The following is a 22,772-nucleotide window of genomic DNA, read 5'->3' on the forward strand; positions in this document are numbered from 1 at the left end:
GAGTAGGGGGCAGCTATCAGTTGCTTGAGCTGTCCTCAGGAAAGGAGAGCGCACAGCGGTCTAAACCTCATCAGGAGACATTCTTTTGCTTCAGGGACAGAAATTGCCCACATGCCTGAAAACCGTCACCAGCACTCTGGGGCCACTACTTTCACTATGGTATCCTTCACAAAGCCAGCCCAAGCTGCGAGCCCTTGGCAGTCACAGATGACGGCAGGTCCACCTGGGACCTCCTTTTCCACCGGGACACTCCAGACCGCATGCCCTCTGACTCTGACCCGGGCAGCATAGAGGCCTTGCTGCTGGGCACCAGGGGGGGCACACAAGAGACGCAGAGCACACAGGGAGCGTGCAAGAGGTGGGGCTGGTGACCGTGGATCAGGAGGGGCGACTGAACAGAGAAAGCAGGTCAGCAGAAGATCTCTTCACCCTCCGCTGCTACTTCAGATGCCGGGCCATCTGGAAAAGTGTAAACAGGAAATGAAAACAAAATCAGAAAAAATTAAGCCAAAAGTGATTCTTTCCAGTTAGAGCCTTATCATTTCCCCAGATCAAATCCTGTGTGATGCAGGCAGCTGACAGGAACTTGAAGACAGTGAACACTTTAAAATTTGTTATATACGACATTCGTAGAACATCGTATCGGGTGCTGTTGAGCCGTTCTGACGAACAGTGTTCCCACACGGTGACAGTGAACTCTAAAATAGCTTGCTGGGGTGTTGTGGTCACTGAACAGAAGTGTTCTTTCACAATTTAATGACAGTCTTAACAATCCAATCTCCCTATAACTGACATACGCATTCCAACTTCTGTTCCTAAAAGCTGTTGTGTGCCTGACAGTCAACTTCAACACCTAGTGACCGTGTGTGACGGAGTAAAATGCCCACAGGGTTTCTAAGAGTGTGATCCTTTTGGGATCAGATGGCCAGGTCACTGCTCCTGAGAAGGGGCTGATGGCATCGAACTGCTGACCTTCTCGGTAGCAGCCAATGCATCCACTATACCACCAAGGTCTCGTGTTTCTAAACAGACCTAGAAAACAGGAATGTCAAACTCCCACGTAGAGGGCAGAGAGCGAGCAAGTCCAACCAGAAAGACTTGAGGAGGATTTAGGGGAAAGTGGCACATGCGGGAGGACTCTGTTCAGATGATTTAGTCTTGGACCCTGTGATCTGTGGACACTTGAATCTCTGAGCTTCTTCATGTCTCCTAGGGTCTGATCACCTGGCTTTAGAGGCATGTTAATGAGATGAAACCAGATTTTAGATAATGTTCACCAAATATGAGCTATTATTATTATCACTTAATGGACTGGGACTAGAAAAACAGGGAGGAACTTTTGTCATTTAGGGGGCGCTCAGTTCCTTAATTGGACTACAAGTGTGTCAAAAAAAGACATCTTGTTGTGCACAATGTTTCACAAGGAGAGATGACTCTTAGATGAGTGTCGCATTAGAGCTCTTGGTGTTACATTCGACAGAGCAAGCGGGCTCTGCACTGTGACAATTCGGCTTTTACGCACGTGAGCTGCACCGTGTGAACAGCACACCACGGCACCTCCCGCTCTGGGCAGCCTGGAATGGGTACTCACCACCGGGCTGGGAGCGGCTTCCTTTGCTCTTCTTCTTCTTCTCCTTCTTTTCCTTTGGCTTGGATAACCCGAACAGGCGGGTGGAAGTGGGCACAAGGGGCTGGCTCTGCCCCTCGGGTGCTTTGCTTGTCTGGCTGGCTGAACTCAGTATGTGAAAAGGTCCCTTATCTTTGTGTGTCCGAGAGAGGCTGTTCCTTTTTGGGGACACGGAAAGTTCTGAGTCCAGCGACCCTGACTTGGCTATTGAAGGTGCGGAAGGCAGAGGTGAGTCCTCAGGATTGGGAAGGAAGGCCGGGATCCTCATCACCTTGTTGTGCTGACACGAGACCTGCATGTGTTCAAGAAAAAGGACTTGACCTCAGATCATCCAAGATGCCCCCCAAACACCTCCAGAGCTACACGGGCTTCGGTACTAAGGCCTTTTCAGTTTCATTCATTGCTCTCCCCCAAACAATAGCTATCAAAATGTTAAAAATATTGCCTTGGCAATCACTAGTAGTTTTATCATTACAACATGTCCTTAAAGCAGGATCATAAATAATTACTAACGTGCTATGGATTGGACTGTGTTCCTGAAAATACATGTAGTAAATCCCACCACCATGCCTGTGGTTTTAAACCTGTTTGGGAATGGGTTGTCTTTGGTATGTTAATGAGACAGGATTTGTGTGTGATACATCTTAAATCAATCTCTTTTGAAACATAAAAAGAGATCTGTCAAACAGGGCAGAGAAGCAAACCAGAGGAGATGCTCAAGCCGTACTAAGACAGCCCAGTAATAAAAAGCTAATATAAATGGGCCTTCTGCTGAGCTCATAGGCTGCAGAGGCCTTCTCCGAGGGCCACCCTAAATTTGGACTTTCAGCCTCCTAAACTGTAAGAAAAAGAAAGGTGCTCGTTAAAGTCACACACTGATGGTACTTCTGTTATAGCAGCATTAGATAATTAAGACACAGTATTATAGAGAAGCAGCTCAGACATGAACTCTCAGAAACCAGGAGAGCTGCTAATCTCAGGACCACAATTTACACAGGGAGGTCAATCATTATTTCAAGGCAAAGAGATTATAAGAGCCTGCCCAAATTATGGGGTAATGGGAAAAGTCAGGTTTATACCAGGACCCTAGGCAGAGAACAAAGTGAAGGTGAGGGGGACCAGCTGGGTCTGTGCTCAGCGGTCTCAGGGGACCCTTCTAACACAGCCCAGCTGCTTTTGGAGGGAGGTGGCGACAATCAATCACTGTAACATGAAATGAGACCATCTGTTGCTTCTCTATGTATTTGAAAACCTATGCAGGAAGCTAAAATTGTACCCTCTGGAAATACCAGTTTAAGTTTCTACTATGGTCCAGGGTCTGAATCAGTCAGTCACGTGGCAACATGACAGGAACTCTGCATGGCTCTCCATCTGCTGCAAAGTGCCCATGTTCCAGAATAACCATGACCATCGTGGACATAATCTTAGGGGTCAGTGTGGACAACATCAGGTATCCCCCCCACATGTAGCAAATATAGGGGAAAAGCTGCATCAGCAGTTGTTGCCATCGAGTTGACTAAAGCCCAAAGTGATCCTAGGAATAAAAGAAGTGAATCTGCGCCATCCTCACCATCTCTGCCATGCTCAAGGCCGGTGTTGTGTCAATCCATCTTGCTGAAGGTCGTCTTCTCTTTCTCTGACTTGCCACATTTCCCAGCATGACGTCTTTTCCCACGAAGCGGACCCTCCTAATAACGTTCTCAAAGAATGTGAGACCAAGTTTCACCAGCTGTGCCTCTAAGAAGTACTCTAGTTGCTTCTTTCACAAGACGTGTTTGTTCTTTTGCCAATCTATGGGACACTCTTATTTAACACAACCAAAGACTTCGATGCAATGCCTTCTGTCCTCCTTATTCACTGTCAAACTTTCAGATGCATAAGAAGTAAATGAAAACATCATGGCTTGGATCAGGCGCACCTTAGTCTTTAAAATGACATCTTTGGCTTTTAGAACTCTGGAGAGGTCCTTGACAGATTTTCCCCAATGCAGTGTCAAAATCAAAAAGATTTTTCTAACAGCTGTTACCATGGCTGTTAATTGTGGATATTACACAGAAAAAATAATTTCTAGTCAATCTTGTCTCCATCCATCACAATGTTGTCTGCTGGTCCAGTGGTGGGTTTCTGCCTTCTTGATGTAGCACTGTAATCCATACTGAAGGTTATAGTTTTTTGATCTTCTATAGCAAGTGTTTCAAGTCCTCTTCACTTTCAGGAAGCAAGGTTATATCATTTGCAAAACTCAGGATGTTGACGTGGCTTCTTCTAATCCTGATTCTAATCCACATTCTTCTTCATATAGTCCAGATTTTGTTCAGTGCACAGACTGAATCGATATGGACAAAGGATGTACATCTTCCCCGGTTTTAAACCATGCAGTGTTCCCTTCTGTTTGGACAACAGCTTCCTGGTCTATGTATAGGTTTTGCACGAGCACAATTAAGTATTCTGGGATTCCTCTTCTTCTTTAATGTTAGCTGTAATTTGTTAAGATTCACAAAGTCAAGTGTCTGTGAGTAGTCAATGAAGCACAGATACACATATTTCTGGTAGTCTCTGCTTTTAGACAAAATCCATCTGACATCAGCAATGATATCCCATGTGCCATAGCCTCTTCTGAACTGGCCTGAATTTTTATCAGATCCGTGTTGAGGTACTACTGGCCTGCCTTTTTTTTTTTTTTTTTTTTTTTAAATCTGCAGCAAGATTTTACTTGCATGTGATATTAATAATATAGTTTGATAACAAATATGGACCTCTTTTAGTAAGCTGTCCAAGTAATTATTTCCCAAATTTACTTGCATAGACTAGTGGGTAAGTCCAGGGCTGTATTTGTTTGTTGAAACATGTCAGTCAATATTTCATAAATTCCTGGGGCTTTATTTTTTGCCAATGCATTCAATGCAGCTTGAACGCCTTCATTACCGCTGGCTCTTAATCATATGCAATTTCTGAAATGGTTCAGTCCTCAGAGTTCTTTTTGGTACAATGACTCTGTGTATCCTTTCATCATCAGTTGATGCTTCCTGCATCATTCAAGATTTTTGTCCACAGAATCCTCAAGCACTGCAGCTTGAGGCTTGATTCCGGCCCAGCCTGAGAAAAGCGAAGCGTGTCCATCTCATATTATTTTCTAATTCACACTCTCTGCACATTTTATTATAATGCTCCGCTTTTCTTCTTGTGCTGTCTTTTGAAACATTCTGCTCATTTCTTTTATTTCCGCATTTCTTCCTTTTGTTTGGTCTTGTCTAGTGCATTTTCATGGAATGCCAAAGTGACACACAGATATGGCCTGGGAAGGGTGTGTCACCTTGGAGGCAAGGAAGATGAAGCTTCGTCGTTCATATGTTAGACATGTAGCTAGGAGACGCTATTCCTTGGAAAGGGACATGATGCTTAGAAAGATGGGAGAGTCAGCGAAGGAGAGGGAGACCCCTGAGAAGGACTGACACTGTGACTTCAGCAATGGGCTCTCAAATCTCAGAGAAGATGAGGATGGCACAGGACAGGGCAGGGTTCAGAATGGCTATTACGGTCACTGTAAGGGGTACACAACTGAACATCACCTGGTAACAACAACAATAGTGCATTTTGACCTTTCTTTCTCCTTTGTCTCCATAGCGAGCTTTTGGTTTCTTCATGGATGGTATCGTTGATGTCACCCCACAACTCACCTGACCTTTGGTCAATATTGTTCAGTGCATCAAAGCTATCCTTGAGACGGTTTTTAAATTTAAGCTGGATCGACTCAAGGCCATATTTTGGTTCTCATGGCTTGTCATTAACAAGAGCATGGCAAATCAGGAATTAAACAGATATCTAAGTATCATTTTCTCAGGAGTTGCTGTCTGACCCTCATTTATCAGGATGAGCTTTCCCCTCTCTAACTGCCTGCCCAATGATCCTCCAGAGGGGGGTCTCCGGTGGGAGAGATTACTGCTGTCTGGTGATGATGGGCGCTGTGGGTTTCTTTATCCTTGCTATGTTCCTCCATCTGGCCACAGGTTCCTTTAAGGTGAAGGTCGCGCCAGATTTCTCATGTGGCACAGAGGAGATGGGTGGCCCATGCGCTCACCCACACTGAAGAGTATTCTAGCCTAAGCTGACAGTGACTGTGGGAGGTGCTGGTCAGCTGCAAGGCCTGTTAACTTACCTGGCCAAAAGCCTGCAGGTATATAGTCTCCTCATCCACCTCCCAGAGATACAAAGGAGGATGAAAAGATTCATTCTGGGTCCCTTTTAAGTATAAAACAAAAAACTGTGTTTGTGTGTATGTGTAAGTTCCTACCGGTGCTAGCTTTCTATAGTGCTTAACATACAGAAGATTCTTAATTAACATAGGTGAGAAAGAAGCCAACAAGTAAAAGGGAAAGAAAACTCCTCCTTTCTGTGCCCTGGCTCTCAAGTGCAGGGAGAAGTCAGCTGCACAGGGGAAACAGCCTTTCATTACCCGACACACGTCTTGCTCTATGTGCCTCTGGCTGAGTCGGTCCGCGTCTCTTTTCAGTTGCTCCTGCTCCCTCTCGAGCTGTTTCTGGGCCACACGCAGCCGCTCCAGGTCATACTGGTAGGCGCCCTTCTTCTGCTGGAGCTCATCCCGTTCCTTTTCCAGGTCCTGCTGCTCCCGCTGCACCTTCTCCTCCCGCTGGGCCAGGCGGGCCTCTCGCTCCTGCAGCTCCTTCTCTCGGGCCTCCCACTCGCGCTCCCGCTTGCGCTTCTCCTCCAGGTGCTGGGCCTGCTGCTTCTGCAGGTTGGCCAGGTCCTGCCGCTGCTTCTCCAGGCTGCGCTGCTTCTCCTGCTCTACAAGGGAGCTGGGCCGGGAGGAGCTCCTGCTCAGTGCCCGTTCATTGAGCATCAGCTTCTGGTCCTCAATATAGCTGTCCTGCTGCAACACCACACCCTGGGGAAGAGATGCAGAGGTCCAAAGAAATGCACTTCTGGCCTAGGATGAGTAAGCACTAACTCCTGGTCAACCTCCTGAGTCCAGACTGGGGAGGAGGGTACTAGACACCAGAACACACTACAACTCCCATCTCACGCCTAAAGGTGGCTTAGTAAAAAGGTTTCAGTGTAACTCTGGCACTTACCAAAGAGGCCTGTCAAAGGTATGTTGTTGTTGTGTACCACGAATCACATGGTAGAATACTGTCCATCCTTTTCCTATCAAAGGTATACTCCTATAGGAGCCCAGTTTTATGCAAAATTTAGCCACATACTGTTTGAGGCCCTTGGCATTAACTTGGGGTACAGGGAGTGAGTATGTTCAGAAAGTGACTCAAAACTTCAACTTGGAACAGACTCAGCTGACCGTCCACTGGGTATCTGAGATGGTAAATCACACCAGAAGAGATTATACATCTTTCTCTTGAGGAGCCACTCAGGGGAGCTAGAAATGACAGTGTATAAGAATCAATTTAAGAATTAAACCAATAAGGGAGCTCTGGTGGCCTAGTGACAAGAAGCTGCACTGCAAATCCCAGAGGCACGCTGTTTGAATCTACCAGATGCTCTGCTGGAGAAGGAGGGACAATCTCCTCCTGTACCAGTTAGATCTTATTTGACAGTGTATACACACACACACACACACACACACAAATAAAAAAAATTAATGAACTAAACCAATAATCTTGGAAATAAGGAGATCTGTAAATATTTCTGAGAAGAACTAAATAGCGGTTCTTTGGGATGGCCATTGTCAGGTGCAGAATGCAATGTGGCCTTGGGCTCTAGCTTCGTGAGAGCTGGACTGTACCAGAGGCTAATGACGGGGCCTGACCACCACAGCTCACCTGGGACAAGGTCACCCAAGCCTCTGGAGGCAGGATGCAATTTACTGTGGCCTTGTAGTGAGGCAGAGAAAAGCTCTGAGGCTCAGGTGGTCTTCCTGGCTAGCAAGAGTGAACATTTGCTCTTGGTATGATAATGTGTTCCACTGGGATCCCTCGTGGACCCACTCATGCATTCTATTTTGTTAAATTGTTGTTATTGTTGCTAAGTGCCATAGAGTCGCAGACAACCCATAGCGACCCCATGAGCTGTATTAATTAATAAGACACCATTAACAAAAACCATACCTTAATAGGTATGGTGTTTCCTGTGAACTCAGAGATGTTCTAGCATATTATAGGATGGCTCAGTGCAGTAATGGGGGTCAAGTGGTCTCAACTGGAGGGTCGCCTGGACTCTTAAGCTTCCTAAGGTAGCTGGTACCTGAAGGGGATACAGGAAAGTCTCAAACTGGGGACCAGCTGGTCTGAAGTGAATGGAATTATACAAACTCAAGATTGTGGCTGATACTTGGAACTGGCCCCAGCTGGTTAATAATGTAAGAGAAAAAAGGCTGCGTGGGGAGCTATAATCAGTACCCGATGGGGAAGTAATGCTGAGATAGTCATAGGGTGAAGCCGGCATGTGGAGTGGGATTTATTACACATCACACAATCTGCCTTCCAAAGGGGTAGTCTCAGCTCCCCTAGACTGAGTGCAACAACTGGTGTAGTTGGCAGGATCTGCTGGAGTGACTCAGACTTCACTATCATCTCATGCTAATAGCACACAGATAGCAAATGTAAACGTACAATCATACCAAAGTTTTCTAGATTGATACCATCTCCTATATGCATGTTAATAGGCTCTGTGCTTTGTGGCACAGTTATCAAATAGTATCTGTACTCAACAATTTTGTTTCATCAATTCTACTCCAATAAGGTGGTTGTTATGTGCCATCAATCAAGTCAAAGAGGCAGTAAATCACACAGAAGGGCATCACATACTCTAATCATCCAGTAAACCTCAACGATCTAGGTCAACAATACTCCCTTACTGTTTTCCTCTAACAGTAAGTGGAAGAATAAAAGGTAATCTATGTACCTGCAAAGTGCTAAGAAGTTCATGAAGGTGAATGATGCTCTGGATGACCTGCAAAAAAAAAAATTAAAAAAGCAAACTCAGATGGAGATATCATTTTAGGTATGATTCTTGGAAACCATTACACTGAGTCTTATTTTGACAAGATAACATCCTTAAAATAAAGCAAGGTGCTGGCATTTCAATGAAATCTTTCAAATTCAAATCAGCAAAGGAAATGAGCAAATATGGGTAGTCAAGAAAAGTGAAAAAGACCAAAGGAACAAACAAAACAATGTGTCGGAAGAACACCAGCACACATGTATTATAAAATGTAAGACTTCATTTAAAATGACTGGCGCAAAAATGGCAAACATAGCCATGCAATAGAAGAAAACCTCAGAGACAAAAATGTAAGGATCCGTTACATGAAAAAAAGCTGCATTTCCAATTAAGAGAAAAGGACAGTCCGTTCACGAAACTGTTCTGAGGAAATCTAGCTAAATCTTTGGGGAAAACTAAGTTGAGAGCCTGTTTCACAGAAAAAAACCCACCCAGTGGAATGTATTTAAATGAAACGTGTTAAAAGCGAATCACAGAGGAACGAACCCCAGGAAAAAACCAAACATAAGAGAATGTTTTCTGATCTTGAAATGGAAAAGGTTTTTCAAACACAAAGACAATGCAAGAAATAATGGGCTGTCTTTTTTTTTTTAACAGCAAAGGTCAACTTGGACAGAAAGTCAAATAAAATAACATTCTTTAATTAAAAAGGCTCTCATGAATCAGTAGTAAGAAAAACAGATATATATGTACTAGTAAAAAACAGATAAGGGAATTTGGAAGTGATACCACAGATTAAGGATTCAAAACCTATTTAAATACAACTCACTCTTATTTAAATTAATGAAATGAAAAGCAACAAATAGCATTTGAAGTTATCGAACCAACAAAAAGTCAATAAAAGGTGGCAATATAGTCAATGCTGGTGAACACAGATGACAATGGATACGCTCGTACCTGACAGGCAGTGATAAACACTGTACAATCTCCTTTCTAGAGTAATTTGGCACGTTGAGGGAATAAAGAGCTGTGCAAAAAAATGTATGTACAAGGATATTTTTGGCTGCATCATTTAAAAAGCAAAAAGTAGAAAAGGAATTAACTATTGGAAAAATTAAGTCAAGGTACACAACATAATAATACTTTTAAACAATATGCTTTGTAAAACTATAACCTGGTGAAAGGCTTACAGTGTTTTTTTAAGAGAACACAAAAAAGCGGGCTATAAAGCTCCAGGCAATATTGATAACTGTGTAAACGGTTTATATACTATTCACTCATAAATTCAGACATGCAAAGATAGGCTATGTAGGAAAAAGAGACTAGATACGTAAACAGCAAATAGAGAATGGTAATTATTACTGAGGGCAGGGAGTATGTTTACTTTTTAAAGTTTTAATTTTAAGACAGTTCTTATATTTTGTACTATGTTATCTATTCTTTCTATAAAGCTTTAAAAAAATTAAAAACCCCACAACACTTAGTTGCCAAGCTAAGATCCTTGGAGAAAACCTTTTATTTTTCCATTACATTTATTCTTAATAAGCTGAGAGCAAGAAGTGACAGAAGACTTACTGACTCTGGCTTATCATTTTTAGTGTATAATCTGTTCTGACATGCCTGAAGAACAAATTGGTCTCCTACTCTTCTCACTAAATGTACGGGAAGAAGTTGTCCAATGGAGAAATCAACTAACAGTTAAATTTTAGTCTGTGTGAGGCGAGGTATATTTCATATATGGATGAACACAGTGAAGGGGAATCCTTCAGGATATCACAATATTTAGACTTCCATACCAATAACTACAAAACAGTATCTTTCTTTGTTTTGCTGGGAGGGGGAAAGAAAGAACCCCTTCATTTAAAATTTTAAAACCAAGCTCTTTGGGGACTTACAATAATATGTTAAAAGCAAGAAGAAACACAAAGAACAGCTTTGAAAAATACACTCTGAAAAGCTACTATAGCCAAATAAGTCCTGAGAGAAGTAGCCTTGGCTGAGGGTTGGGGGGTGTGTGTGTGTGTGTGTCCTTGGGTGGTACAAACAGCTAACTGCCCAACTGTTAATTGATAGGTTGGGAGTTCAAATCCACTTGAGGCAAGTTGGAAGACAAGCCTGGCAATCTGTTGCTGAGGTCCCATGGAGCAGTTCTCTCTACGTACACCTATCAGGACACTGACGGGGGAAATCCATAGCAGCTGGTTTTTGGTGGGTTTTTGTTGTTTTGTTTAGTAACCCAGATTACTTAGCAAGAAAAAAAAATCACGGAGAGCTGAGGACAAGTGTGAATCAAGGGCAGCTATCCTGCGGATCAGTGAGATTCATTCTGAGGGAGGTGAAAATGCAGCTCATTAGAGTCTGTCTGATTCGTAATAAGGCGAACAAGAGGCTACTTTTAGACTTAAATCATGTATTTGGTAAAAAGCAGTCTGCGAAGAAGAGAGTTCCAGAGTCTGTGCAGCTTAAGAAAGTATTATGCAAAATTAGCCACAAGTTAATTTCCCTTGGTCCTGACTTGTAGCTTTTGGGTTTGTGTCACGGAAGAGTTACTACAACTTCTATAAGGGACACATTATCCTGAAAGAAATGATGTGGAGGCTTCACAGCCCACTGTTTGGAGAAGCTGAAGCAAGGTGTCTCAAAGATGAGAATCGAAGCCCATTTTAGCAGATAATACACTAACTGGCCACATTCCAGTGGTGCCCAGGGACTAGCAAAGAGGAGAGGTAAAGAAATGGTACAAAACAAAATCAAAAGTTATCTTAGTCACCACTGCAAACCAAAAGTATTACTAATCACCACCAACAAAAGACACTCTTCTTTTAAATAGCAGATGATGTCCTTACCTCACTGTTTCTTTTAAGCATGAAGCCCAAGTTAGCATTACCACCCTATAAAACAAACAAATACAACATTCATTTAAAAGACCCAAAGATCATAATGTAAAATTTAAATTCAAATGAGCCTCGAAAGGCATGCTGTGGCTTCCCATTTTCTTCTACTATGGCCTCTCGAATAATGAAGATTTCAGGTTTATGGTTACAGAGTCAGTAAAGACGCCAGGCTGGCTTGGAGCATTTAAAATAAGCCCCTTCATAAAGTGTAGCACTAGTGTACCACTGCTAGGCTGTGGTAGAGCTATGTGTAAACACAGCCCTCCACACCAGGAAGGCCAAAGAGCTAACAAACAGGGAATCCTTAATTGTACTTTTTCTTTTAAAAGTGCTTCTCCTCAGAAAACAAAGTAGGAATTAAAAACAGCAAGTCAGGCAACTAACCTACATCAAAGTGGAATAATTTTAAGATGGTAAATTCCTAAGGGTTGCCAAAAAGGCCATGGAATATTTGAGAAATACCTTCTTCAGACCACTGTCTGACTCTGTCCTCCTAAGGTCTTGACCATCATCTCCCTCTTCTTTCTCACCTCCTAAATCAACACACACAGACAATTTTTTTCTGGTTAGGTTCTAACAGATTAGCCATGAAGAAAACAAAAAAAGGAATAGCTTAGATGCATGGTATTTCTGAAATTTATTACAATGTCAGGGGAGCTCTGATGGCTTAGTGGTGAGGAGTTGTGCCACTAACCAAAAAGTATGCAGTTCGAATCCACCAGGTGCTCTGAGGAGAAAGATAGGCAGTCTCCTCCCAGGCAATTTACAGCCCCTGAAAACCTGCTGAAGGGCCAGCTACAAGTCAGTTCTGACTCAAGAGCACTTAATAACAACAACATTATAATGTCAGAAAAGAAAGACATCTCATGATAGGTAAATGATTACTAGTACTAATTTTACTGATGTAGAAGAACTAGAAGCAGTGAGAAAAAAACAAATATTATTACAGCTTTGTGGAAATCCCATGCCAGTCTTTGTCATTGCTCGAACTATACCTGACTGAAGGTTCCTCAATGTTTTAAAGCAGCCATATATATGCTTGAAGGTCACTAAAGCATTTACTGATTGAACAGGGCAGAGGGAAGGGGGTCATTAACATAAAGATCACTTTTTAACTTGTTGATGTTAGTCAAGGATTACTGGTAAAAGCACACAAACTCATTTACCTTTTGACGCATTCATCTGGTGACTGTCAAATCCACCGAAGGTTTCTGCTCTCCGGGGCAAGGAGACAGGGCCAACCGTGCCTTCCTGCTCCATAGGGCTGCTGACGGCCGGGCTCAGGCTGCCCCCTAGGCTTCCACTCACCAAGCCCTGCAGGATCTCCACTGGAAAAAACCAAACAGACAAACTGACATCTGATCTTTCAATAAGAAAACCAACCTTGTAGTAACCCATGAGATGTATGGGACGCATGATTGGCAAGTTCCAAGAGTGACTGACTGAGTGAGTGCTTTATACTCAGGGAAGCATCTCAGCTCTGGGTTTATATTTTAGTTGGATTCTACTGACAATGCAAAGATTGCACTTTTAGCCTTATATACTTATATTAGGCCCAAGAAACTGTGAAATAAAATGGTGAAGGGAGAATGAGTTACTGAAATAAACATGTCTTCTGGAGTAACTAACAAGTATTTCTTGGAAACCAGGGCACGTAAGTGTGTGAACAGCAGTTAAAACTGATTACGATTCTTACCCTGGCTCAACAGTGACTTCAAGGAGCTGCGGTTGCAGCATCTGTGGTCTTGTTTATGAGGAAGGGGTCTTTGTTAGGGCAGGGCTTTAGAGAGGCCCAAGGTTCCCACAGCAGATAAAAACTCAGAAGGACAGGAGCAATGGAGAAGAGGGAAGAAGATTCAGATGGAGCACCCGGGACATAAGAGCCCAGGAACCTCACAAATGAAGCCACCATCTGTTCAGAAGCTACACCGACATGCCTGGAGCCCTAAGATGTGAACTAAGCCTACGAATGGAAGAACCTCATGTCATAAAGGACAACAGAAAAAATACTGAAGCCAAAGCCCACATAAGAACTAGCTTCTAGATCCTAAGGGGCTGGTCCTGCAGAAAAAAAGATTTTCTATCTACTTTCCGGTGCTTCCCAAAATTTTCATAACACTTGGACAAGGCATACATAAATGTTGGTTAATCAATGGATTTTTATTAAGCAGTAATAAAATAGGGTTTGATGACTATCTACATATTAATCTATACATAAATGAGAAAGAGAAAGATTTTGTCTTTTATTTTTTATTTTAGACAGATTTCTGTTCAGTATTTCACTGATTCCAATGGTACATATTAGGAACCTTGCCATGTGAGCTTTCTACTGGAGACCCCCCTCCAGGGGGTTTTCGGAGGCGGTATGTTGCATGGGAGGAGATGGCCCATCTTTATTCTGAGGAGCAGCTGCTGTATTTGAACCTCATTGTCTTAAGCTGGTAGTGCAATTTCTTACCACTAAGCCACCAGCAACTCTCTTTCTGCATAATAGGCCTGGGACAGTAAGTAAGCACGCCTCCAGAGAACTGAAGTCTGGCTGGGGACACAGATAAGACACGTGGCAAGAGCGCAAATGCCAATGCTGGTGTGAGGGATGTGCTGCTGAGGGGAAGCCAATCCTTCAGGCTCTAGAACTGCTACATGAATGAAGTCAGGACTGGAGATCTACTGGTCAAAACAGTCAGTCTCCAAAGATAAACTATACGGACAAAAAAGGACATATGGGGCATATTACCCATCCCTATTGAAAGATGGGCGTTTGGGGGACAGGGTACCTGGAAGGTCTCTGAGCATGGCTGGACACATTTTACTTCTTGATCTGATACTGGTTACATGGGATGCTCGCTCGCTTGATAATAATTTTCTAAGGGATACCTTTGTTTTAGGTAATTTTTTGCATCTGTATTTTATTTTACAGTGAAAATGTAAAAGCTGGTGGATAGTGTTAGCTTGGAAACCACGTTGGGAAGACACTGCTCCCCGGGAGGCTGAACGTGACCTACCCTCATTTATTGCACTCCTCATCAGAGGTCCTCCTTTGAGAGCCTCCTCTGTGTTGGAGCGGAAGAGGGCTCGAGGGTTGTGGGTTGGGGAGCAATCCTCTGGCAGAGGAGTGCTGCATTCTGTCATGTCCCGGAAAATTGTTTCCTTCTCTTCCAGTAGGTGGAGGATCTGCTGGTCCTTTTGCTGCAGCTGTTCTGTAAGGGGGGTGAAGACGTTTTAGGATTTTAAGAACATTACACGATGACTAGTACGTGACCGCCACCTTGTGGTAATATGTGGAAAGAGACAAAATTGAAAATAGTTTTCCAAATCCAACAACAAACAAATCTATGTAGTATCTAGCTATAATTTATTCGGTAATTTCTAACCAGAAAACTACCCTGGATCTTTCTAGGCAAATAGCTGTGTTCAGAGATAACAATACATCTGGCAAGTCTGTACTTGTTTGTTTCCCCCCCTCAGAAAATACTCAGACTATCAAGTCAGGCCTGTCACCGCCGTGTGCTGGAGCACAGCGGTCTCTACAAGCTTGTAACAACTGATTTTTCCATGGTAGGTAAGTTGAGGATTAGGTTCTCCTTTTGAAGTGATTTTCCTCCTGCCTTTGGGAGCATCACTGTTGTCTTGCTGTTAGCCTTCTCAGAACATGTGACAGATCAGCCATCTGCAGGACAAGAGCAGGGCTCCCTTCAGCTTCCACCAGGGGCTGTCTTCTCACTTTCCTTATTTTCCTTTGGGGGAATCTCATGCCCCCTCACAGCTCCAGTGGCCTCACATATGCTAATGCACAAAACAACACTTGAATCTCCCCTTAGTTTGGTTTCCTTTAGAGGTGGGGTGGGGGTGCAGAGCACTGTGTCAAAGGTCAGTGGCCTTCTCCACTCAATGTCACATTCTCAGCATGTTTCAAACCAGCCTGTCCTCTACCTTGGCCATCCCACCTCCTCTTCAGCGTCCGATCTCTTCCCAGGTTGATGATACCATCCTCTGCCAGGCTACTCACGCTAGACATCTGGGAGTATATTCCTCCTGCTGTCTGGCCACTCATACCCAATTTATCAGGCCAGATGGCCTTAGTTTCAACTCAGATCTAGTCCCTTTAGACCCATTTCTCAGATACTTGACTGATAGGCCTCCAAGTTTCTCCCCTAGCCTCTAAAATGATTCTCCCAATTTGAACCACTCAATATTAATTTTTTAAAATTCTCTTTTAAAAAATGTCTAGTATCCTTCTGAGAAAAGTCTTGCAGAAGCTCTCTGCTGCCTTATTTTTTAACAATAAAGTTTTTAATTCTAATGAAAGTTTACACAAGTTTGATATTCATTCATTCATTCATTGTTGCACATTGCACCCCCTTCCTCCCACAGTACACTTTTTTAAAAAAATATTTATTAATTATTGCATAATTTCCTCTCTCCCCTAGTCCTCTTTGCAATGCACCTTTTATTCTGGACTGCTGTCATACGTGTAACACCTAATTATATATTCCTTTTAACCAGTTCGTTCTTTCGTATGTTCCAATGCAATGTTCATATACTATCCACTCATTTCCTGTTCATCTCCCAATGCCTCAAGTCAGTCCTGCTTTATAAGTGTTGTTATGCATTATTTATTCTTTTGTAACTGAGATATTTCACTCAGCATAATGTTCTCCTGGGTCACCCAAGTTGTGTAGTGTTTTATGAGTTCCTTATTTTTGAGTGCTGTGTAGTATTCCACCGTATGAATGTACCAGTTTTTCTATCCATTTGTTTGCGGATGGGCACCTGAGTTACTTCCGTCTCCTTGCTATTGTGAATAATGCATCAATAAATTTGGGTGTGCACACATCTGTTTGGATGATGGTTCTGGTTTCTTTAGGGTATATTCCCAGTAGTGGAACTGCTGGGTCAAATGGTAGCTCTATTTCCAACCTTTTGAGGAAGTGGCCAAAATGCCTTCTAGAATGGTTTGCCCCATTTTATACTCCTACCCTCTGCTGCCTTTTGAGGCTGGTGGTTTCCCACCTTAATGTCCCAGTGCTTAGTCCCAGCTCTAGACCCATCACATCTGTCAGGCTCAGGCAGAAATGTCAGGTCTTTTCCCACCTTTACACATCTTCTTTCTGTCTGCTGAAAAAATGTATTCCAGTTTAGTTCATTCGTCAGCTTCTGAGGAAGATTTAACCCAGGCAGGACGAGAGGGCCTCACACTACAGCAGAAAACCATTCTGTCCTCACCTTCTACGTCTTTCCTGGGAGCGTTCCAAGGGCAGGAATCCCTGCATCCCTAGCACCTGTGGTATGCCTGGCTAGGTGCTCACTAACATTAAAAGAAAGACGTTTTGATTCTATTAAACATGATGCATGAGAATGATTGTATGAAACACAGTGTGAATGAAGAACAGTGTCAAACGCAATGTATACTGAACTTTGTAAGCAAACCAATTTTTTTAAAAAAACCCATGAAAAAACAACCCATCAAAAAACCCCTCAACACAGACCTTCCAAAACAGCTTAACCAAACAGGGATGAGCTCAATAAAAAAAAAAGAAAAGAAAGAAATTTTACAATAAATGCAAAGTAATTTGCACTAGCCTAAATATTCAATGTGGTTTTTTTCCCAGTGTTAGAATTAGAAACAAAGAAATCACTGTAGTGCTTGAAGGACTAACTAACTAAACTTGGGTGATTGTATTTATTTGACTATGGGCCTTAGGTGACTTGACCAAAAGTAGGCCTTCCTTCAGCAAAGAAGAATCCCTGCCATTTACAAAAAGGGGTGAGAACTGTGGCTCTGCTGCCAACCAGACATGGGGACCCAGGGCACATGGCCCCTCATCTGTACAGTGGGGTAAGAGCAGCTGGCAGGAATTTTGGTAAGACTACATAAAAAATAAGAGATGCTCAATAAACATAAATATAGTGGCTAACTGCGATCACTAAGTACACTTCTCTCTGAAACACCTCAAAAATCATGGAACTGTGGCAGGGGCTAATGAATAAAACCAAGGATTGAGAGGGGGTTTAAAACAGGTTAAATGGAGAACTCTTCCTCAAATACCTTCTCTACTTCTTATTTTAATCTTGGATATGATCAAACATGTGGGCTAATTTTTCTAGGACATACAGTACCGTGTCACCAAGGCTCAAGATCACTGCTGTTGAGATAAGAGCATCTGGTGCAGACACATCCTGACAGGGCCTGTTCTCAGAGCACATGCTGGTTTAGATGGGATCTCCCTTTTGTTAAAAGAGCCCCATTTCATCATTTTGAGTGTTTGCTGGGATAGTCCTGGGGCTGAGGGATACCAAGCAACTCTGGAAACCACTGCATTAAGACCATTTCTAACAGCTTCACCTTTTAATTCTCGGGCTTTGGTGTCCAACATTTTCTTTTCTTCCTCATTCTCACTAGGGATTCCTTCATCTTCATCTCTGTTCCTAAAATGACAAAACCAGAACATAAAGTCCTGAGATGTGAGTTACTCTGGTCCTCGTCCAGACTCTCAGGAAATGGCCATGAAGCAGGGGAAGGTCCTGGGAAGACAGGGCCCTGGAGCCAACTCACAGGATGTTTATCGTGTCCTGGATGATGTGAATCCAGCTGTTCCGTTCCTCCTTGGAGCTGGCGTGGACTTCCACCATCTCGGGATCTTTCATCCCCATACTTATCAGGAACAAACCTTTCTCCTCATGAGCCACTTCCCTCACAATCAGCTTCTTTAGAGAGATCACTGTTGACTTCTGGTCCTGGAAAATGCAGAGATGGCAGATCTAAGACACGTCTACAGGTCTCTTAACGACTTCAGTCTAAGGTAAGAACCTACAGTTTTCAAAGACCCCGTGTTAACAAATGATCAATGGTATCTACTAGACAAAGAGATAACCCAAATTATTAAGATTCATCAAGCAGAAAGATTTCCAACAGGGAAAGGATAATTTGTGGCTATAAAGGTTCTTCGTCATGCAGAAAGCCTGAGAATGGGAATCCTGCATGGGAAGGAGAAAGCCTTTCCATCTGCCCAGAGTCTCGGGCCAGCAATAATCTGAGTGTGTGTGATTTATGGGACCTAACTCAGGACTGTGACCCTTGGGCCAAATGCATTAATTTTAGAATGAATATTCTTTAAATGACACAGCAATCGTTTGTCTATTTGCTGTACTGAACTACTTGGAGTTGCTGTGATGTTGAACACTGTTCCACAGTCATGTCAAATACCATAATGGTTACCCATTATGTACAATATTTGGATGAGCTTCCAGATTAAGTAATGCTAGGAAGCAGGAGAGGCTTCCACTTCCTAAACTAGATGCCTCTGCAAACTCTACAAACTCTCAAAACTCTATAAATGTACAGAAATGATGCTAGTTACAGAACAGAGTTCAGGTCTTTTGTGCAAAGTTTACTCTGAATCGTATTCAACTTGACGACATTTAACCACTGCTAAATGAGATTAGCATCTGGAGGAACACTCTTCCATTCTGCACATCAATCTTTGTGCTGTGTGAAGTAACCTGGGCTTGTTGTGATGCTGAACCTTGTGCCACTGGGGTATCAAATATCATAATGGCTTCCCATTGTGGACAGTATTTGGTGGAGCTCCCAGTTGAAAGATGGGTTTGGAAGCAGGAGTAGCATGCAATTCCTAAACCACATGCCTCTGGAAACTCTATGAACTTGGAGAAATTACGATAGCTATGGAAAGGCATTAGGTCTTTTGTTCATAGAGTCGCTGAAGTGTGCTTGACTCGATGGCAATCAACAACAACAATATTCAGGAAGGGCTCAAGTGCTAAGAGTCTTCTTTATCAAACTGTCAAATGCCCAAGACACTGGGAGGGAACCAAAATATGGTGACTTTGGTGGCAGGAGAGTAAGGAGCAGGGTGTCAAAGGAACTACTCAGAGCTATTTGTCTTGTTTCAGTTTCATTTTGATGAGGGCAGGGGCAATATTACTGTTTAGATGCCATATTTAACTATTTTTTATACTATTAATAAGAAACACAAAGGAGTAACATGTCAGCTTACCAATGATGCAAAGACATATTTCTGGTCTTTTTCTTGAAGGAAAACTAAAATGTCCGTGAGTAGAACGGCTTGAACTTCTAAAAGTGGAAATGGGGAGTGGGGAGAAAGAAAAATTACTTAAAAACCACCGTTAAGCACAGTCCATAGGGTCTCAATTAATGAATCATTCAGCACTGCATTAAGGACAAATTGAGAGATTACACTCAATCCACACTCCCACCACAACAGTCCTAAAGTTCTAGAGGATCCAGACCTGGTTAGTACCTTTTTTTAAGAGCATTTTAAAAATGGATTCATCATGCATATTTTGATAGAGGAAAGTTCTGGATATTTATTTCCTGTAAGAAAACACTCTAAAAGTTGAACTTCGGCAGATGTTAGACAACAAAAACTCCAAAAAATACTAATGTCACAGTATCTCTCATGGTCTGACAGCAGCAACGGGAAAGGTGTGGCACAATCAACCAGAAAGCCGACATGTAAGAACACCGGCATCTAATAAAGGAAGACAGGTGTCCAGCTCCCAAAAGGCCCTCGGATTCCCGCATCCACATCAAGTGGTTCTCTTCCCCCTCAACAGCCAACCTCATTCTCCCTACATCAGGGAAACGGCCTCCAATTTTCATAAAACCAAACTCACATCTCCAGTGGGATCCACAAATCAAGAAAGAATTCCACAGCTCAGGCTGACTACTACTTCTGAGCATGAAGTGACATTTTTCACACTCCCTTACGGGCAGAGTCTGGCACCTCTCGAGGCTGGTGGTTAATTCTGATCTTGTAGGGCCCCCACGTTATATTCCTCACTTCTAAAGTGGAACTGACATATTCTTAGAAGAACAGAACCTACTCCTAGGCGGTCCAGGCTCCTCCTGGCTTCTTTGGCAACCTCTGTCGTAACCGTGATGCCTATTCTGTGGAAATCTTTGCAAAGTTATGAAAAAAACAGAGGCGAGAGTGTCTTGTTCCTAGGAAGGTCTAACTTTCCAGCCTAGACCACAGTAATTTTCCACGTACTACCATGACTTATTTTTCTAAAGTTTACTTTGAACTAACTCAGGTGCTTGCCAAAAAAAAGAGTCTGAAAAGACAAGTTTCAATTCCATTGGACCCTAAAGTTTATATGATCAGTGTCAGTGGCCCAGAGAAAAACAATCCCACCCCTTTCAAAGGGTACCCAACACAGTACTGGCTGTTCTTGGCATGAGTTCACTTGGGGTGAAAATGACTAACCACCACGCCTATCTCCAGTGGAGCCGTTTCGGGCCAGAAAACCCTACCATTCTGCCATTGGTTTGACCGCAGCATTATTCCAACAGCTGGAATTGATTAGTTTTTATTTTGAGGACGAATAAACAAACTGCTGTGTAAAGGGAAGAATAAAATGCTGGCTCCACGGCAGCAGCTCGAGGAAGCCCTGGTCCTTATGAGAAAGAGGAGGCACCCTGGCATTGCCAGCCTCAGAGTGGCAGAGTGGAAAGAGAAGCAGGGCTCCCGGGCTCCCAGAAGGTCATGGGGCAGAGCTGGGAAGAGGAGTACCGGGATCCTCTAGTGCAGGACAACCATGGGGCAGTGAAGCACACACATAGCCGGCTGGCTGGTGGCAGAGAGATGTTTCTTTTCTTTGAGTTTCTCCTGCATTTCTTTTTTTCTCATGTACTTTAAAAAGTTTATTTTATATTTGTTTGCTTACAAAGTTTGTATACATTGTGTATCACATCATTCTTTATTCACATTGTGTTTTATACAACCATTCTCATGCATTATGTTTTATATTTTATAAAATTAATCACCACTGACTTATACCCACTATTACCCTGTCTTTTCAGGTCTGCCGGATCCTTCCCATTTCCTTCACCTCCTCCTCCACCCACCAAACTGTGCAACCCTGTGGTTCTGTCCCTCCCCATCCTCATCCCTTTGCTCCCATGGCATCCCCACTTGGGTCCCCCATGCATGTTTTACTAGTCATCCTTCTATTTTTACAAGAATGATTTTATGCAGTATTTGTTCTAATGAGACTTAGTTCCCTCAGCATAATGCTCTCCAGTCTCTCTCAAGTTATGTAGTATTTTTCAAAATCGTGGTTCTTGAGTTGCATAGTATTCCATCATATGAATGTACCATAATTTCTCAATCCATTGTATCGTGGCTGGACATCCGGCCTGTTTCCATGTTCTTGCGATGGTGAATAATGCTGCTATGAACACTGGTGTACCAATCTCCGTTTGTGTCTCAGTGCTAATTTCCTTGGGGTATAGTCCTAGTAGTGGAATAGCAGGGTCATATGGAGCTTCTATGTTCAACTTTTTGAGGAAATGCCAAACTTCTCACGTACTTTTTGTTGTGTACCATTCAGCTGGCACTGACTCATAATCTGAGCCTTGAGTGGGTTTCAGAGGTAGTAAATCGCACAGGAGACTGCTCATCTTTCTTCCGTGGAGCAGCTGGCTGAACTGTGTGCCTCTGGGTTGACAGCACAGCTCCTCACCGCTAGGCCCCTAGTGCTGCAGAAATCCCCAGGTGGTGCAAACAGTTAAAAGGGTGGTTCCTAGAGAAAGGCTGGAAGTTCAAATTCACTCAGAAGTGTGTCAGGAAAAAAAGTGCCAGAAATCTGTTTCTGAAAAAAATCAGCTGTGAAAAACTGTGGAGCAGTTCTGTTTTGACCCACTTGGGCTGTCATGATTCAGTGACACCTGACGGGGGCACTGTAGCTCATCTGCTCACTCTCTAGTTTGCTCTGCCACCAGCTTGTTAATACTCCTCTACCTCTAAAATCTACCAGTCTTTGTATTAAAAACCAAATTTATCCCTTTTCTACTTCAAGCTCTCCACTGTGAACCCATTCTTCACCCTGTCCTATCAACAGTGAGCTCTATAGCCACCTAAGACACCCAGGGAAGAACAGGTGATAATGTCCTAAGAGGTTCCCGCTCAAAAACCACTATGGAGTTCTATTCTGCATCATGTGAGGAAGACAGGACCCGGAAGTGACTTCACAGCAACTAGCAGGCATCAACAGTGTCGACTGTGCGAATCTTTGTCTGCAGGGTGTACCCGGCACAAGCTGTTTAGTCATCACTCCCATCTGCCTGTCTGAGTCAGCTGCTGGGCCTCCCTCTCTGCACTGTCAGACCTTTTCAAAGCTGAGGTCTGCACCTTTCCTCCCACCGCCTGGAACACGCTCTCTCTCTTTCTGACTGGCAACCTCGTCGTCACCCTTTAAGGTAGCTCAAAGCTCATCATCTTGTAATAAAGTCTTTAGAAGGTGGCTTCTCCTGCTGCCCACCCACTCGCCACTGTCAGGATGGAACCAATCAC

General features: G+C 43.2%; 1 protein-coding gene across 1 annotated transcript in view; it reads right to left on the reverse strand.

Moving 5' to 3' along the window:
- Positions 1-409: 409 nt before the first annotated feature.
- The window catches only part of AKAP13 (A kinase (PRKA) anchor protein 13), a 142,256-nt gene continuing 119,893 nt past the window's right edge, over positions 410-22,772 (reverse strand). Inside the window, exons 19-29 of the mRNA XM_006885186.1 lie at positions 19,452-19,528; positions 17,990-18,171; positions 17,780-17,862; positions 14,439-14,633; positions 12,600-12,761; positions 11,896-11,966; positions 11,386-11,430; positions 8,501-8,548; positions 6,081-6,530; positions 1,592-1,919; positions 410-459 (exon numbers count right to left, since the gene is read on the reverse strand). Coding sequence (XP_006885248.1) covers positions 410-459; positions 1,592-1,919; positions 6,081-6,530; positions 8,501-8,548; positions 11,386-11,430; positions 11,896-11,966; positions 12,600-12,761; positions 14,439-14,633; positions 17,780-17,862; positions 17,990-18,171; positions 19,452-19,528 — 1,691 coding nt within the window. The remainder of the gene's footprint in view (positions 460-1,591; positions 1,920-6,080; positions 6,531-8,500; positions 8,549-11,385; positions 11,431-11,895; positions 11,967-12,599; positions 12,762-14,438; positions 14,634-17,779; positions 17,863-17,989; positions 18,172-19,451; positions 19,529-22,772) is intronic.

The sequence above is a fragment of the Elephantulus edwardii genome, unplaced genomic scaffold (genome assembly GCF_000299155.1).
Source record: "Elephantulus edwardii isolate Elephantulus edwardi_28Jun2011 unplaced genomic scaffold, EleEdw1.0 scaffold00041, whole genome shotgun sequence".
Classification (NCBI taxonomy): Eukaryota; Metazoa; Chordata; class Mammalia; order Macroscelidea; family Macroscelididae; genus Elephantulus; species Elephantulus edwardii.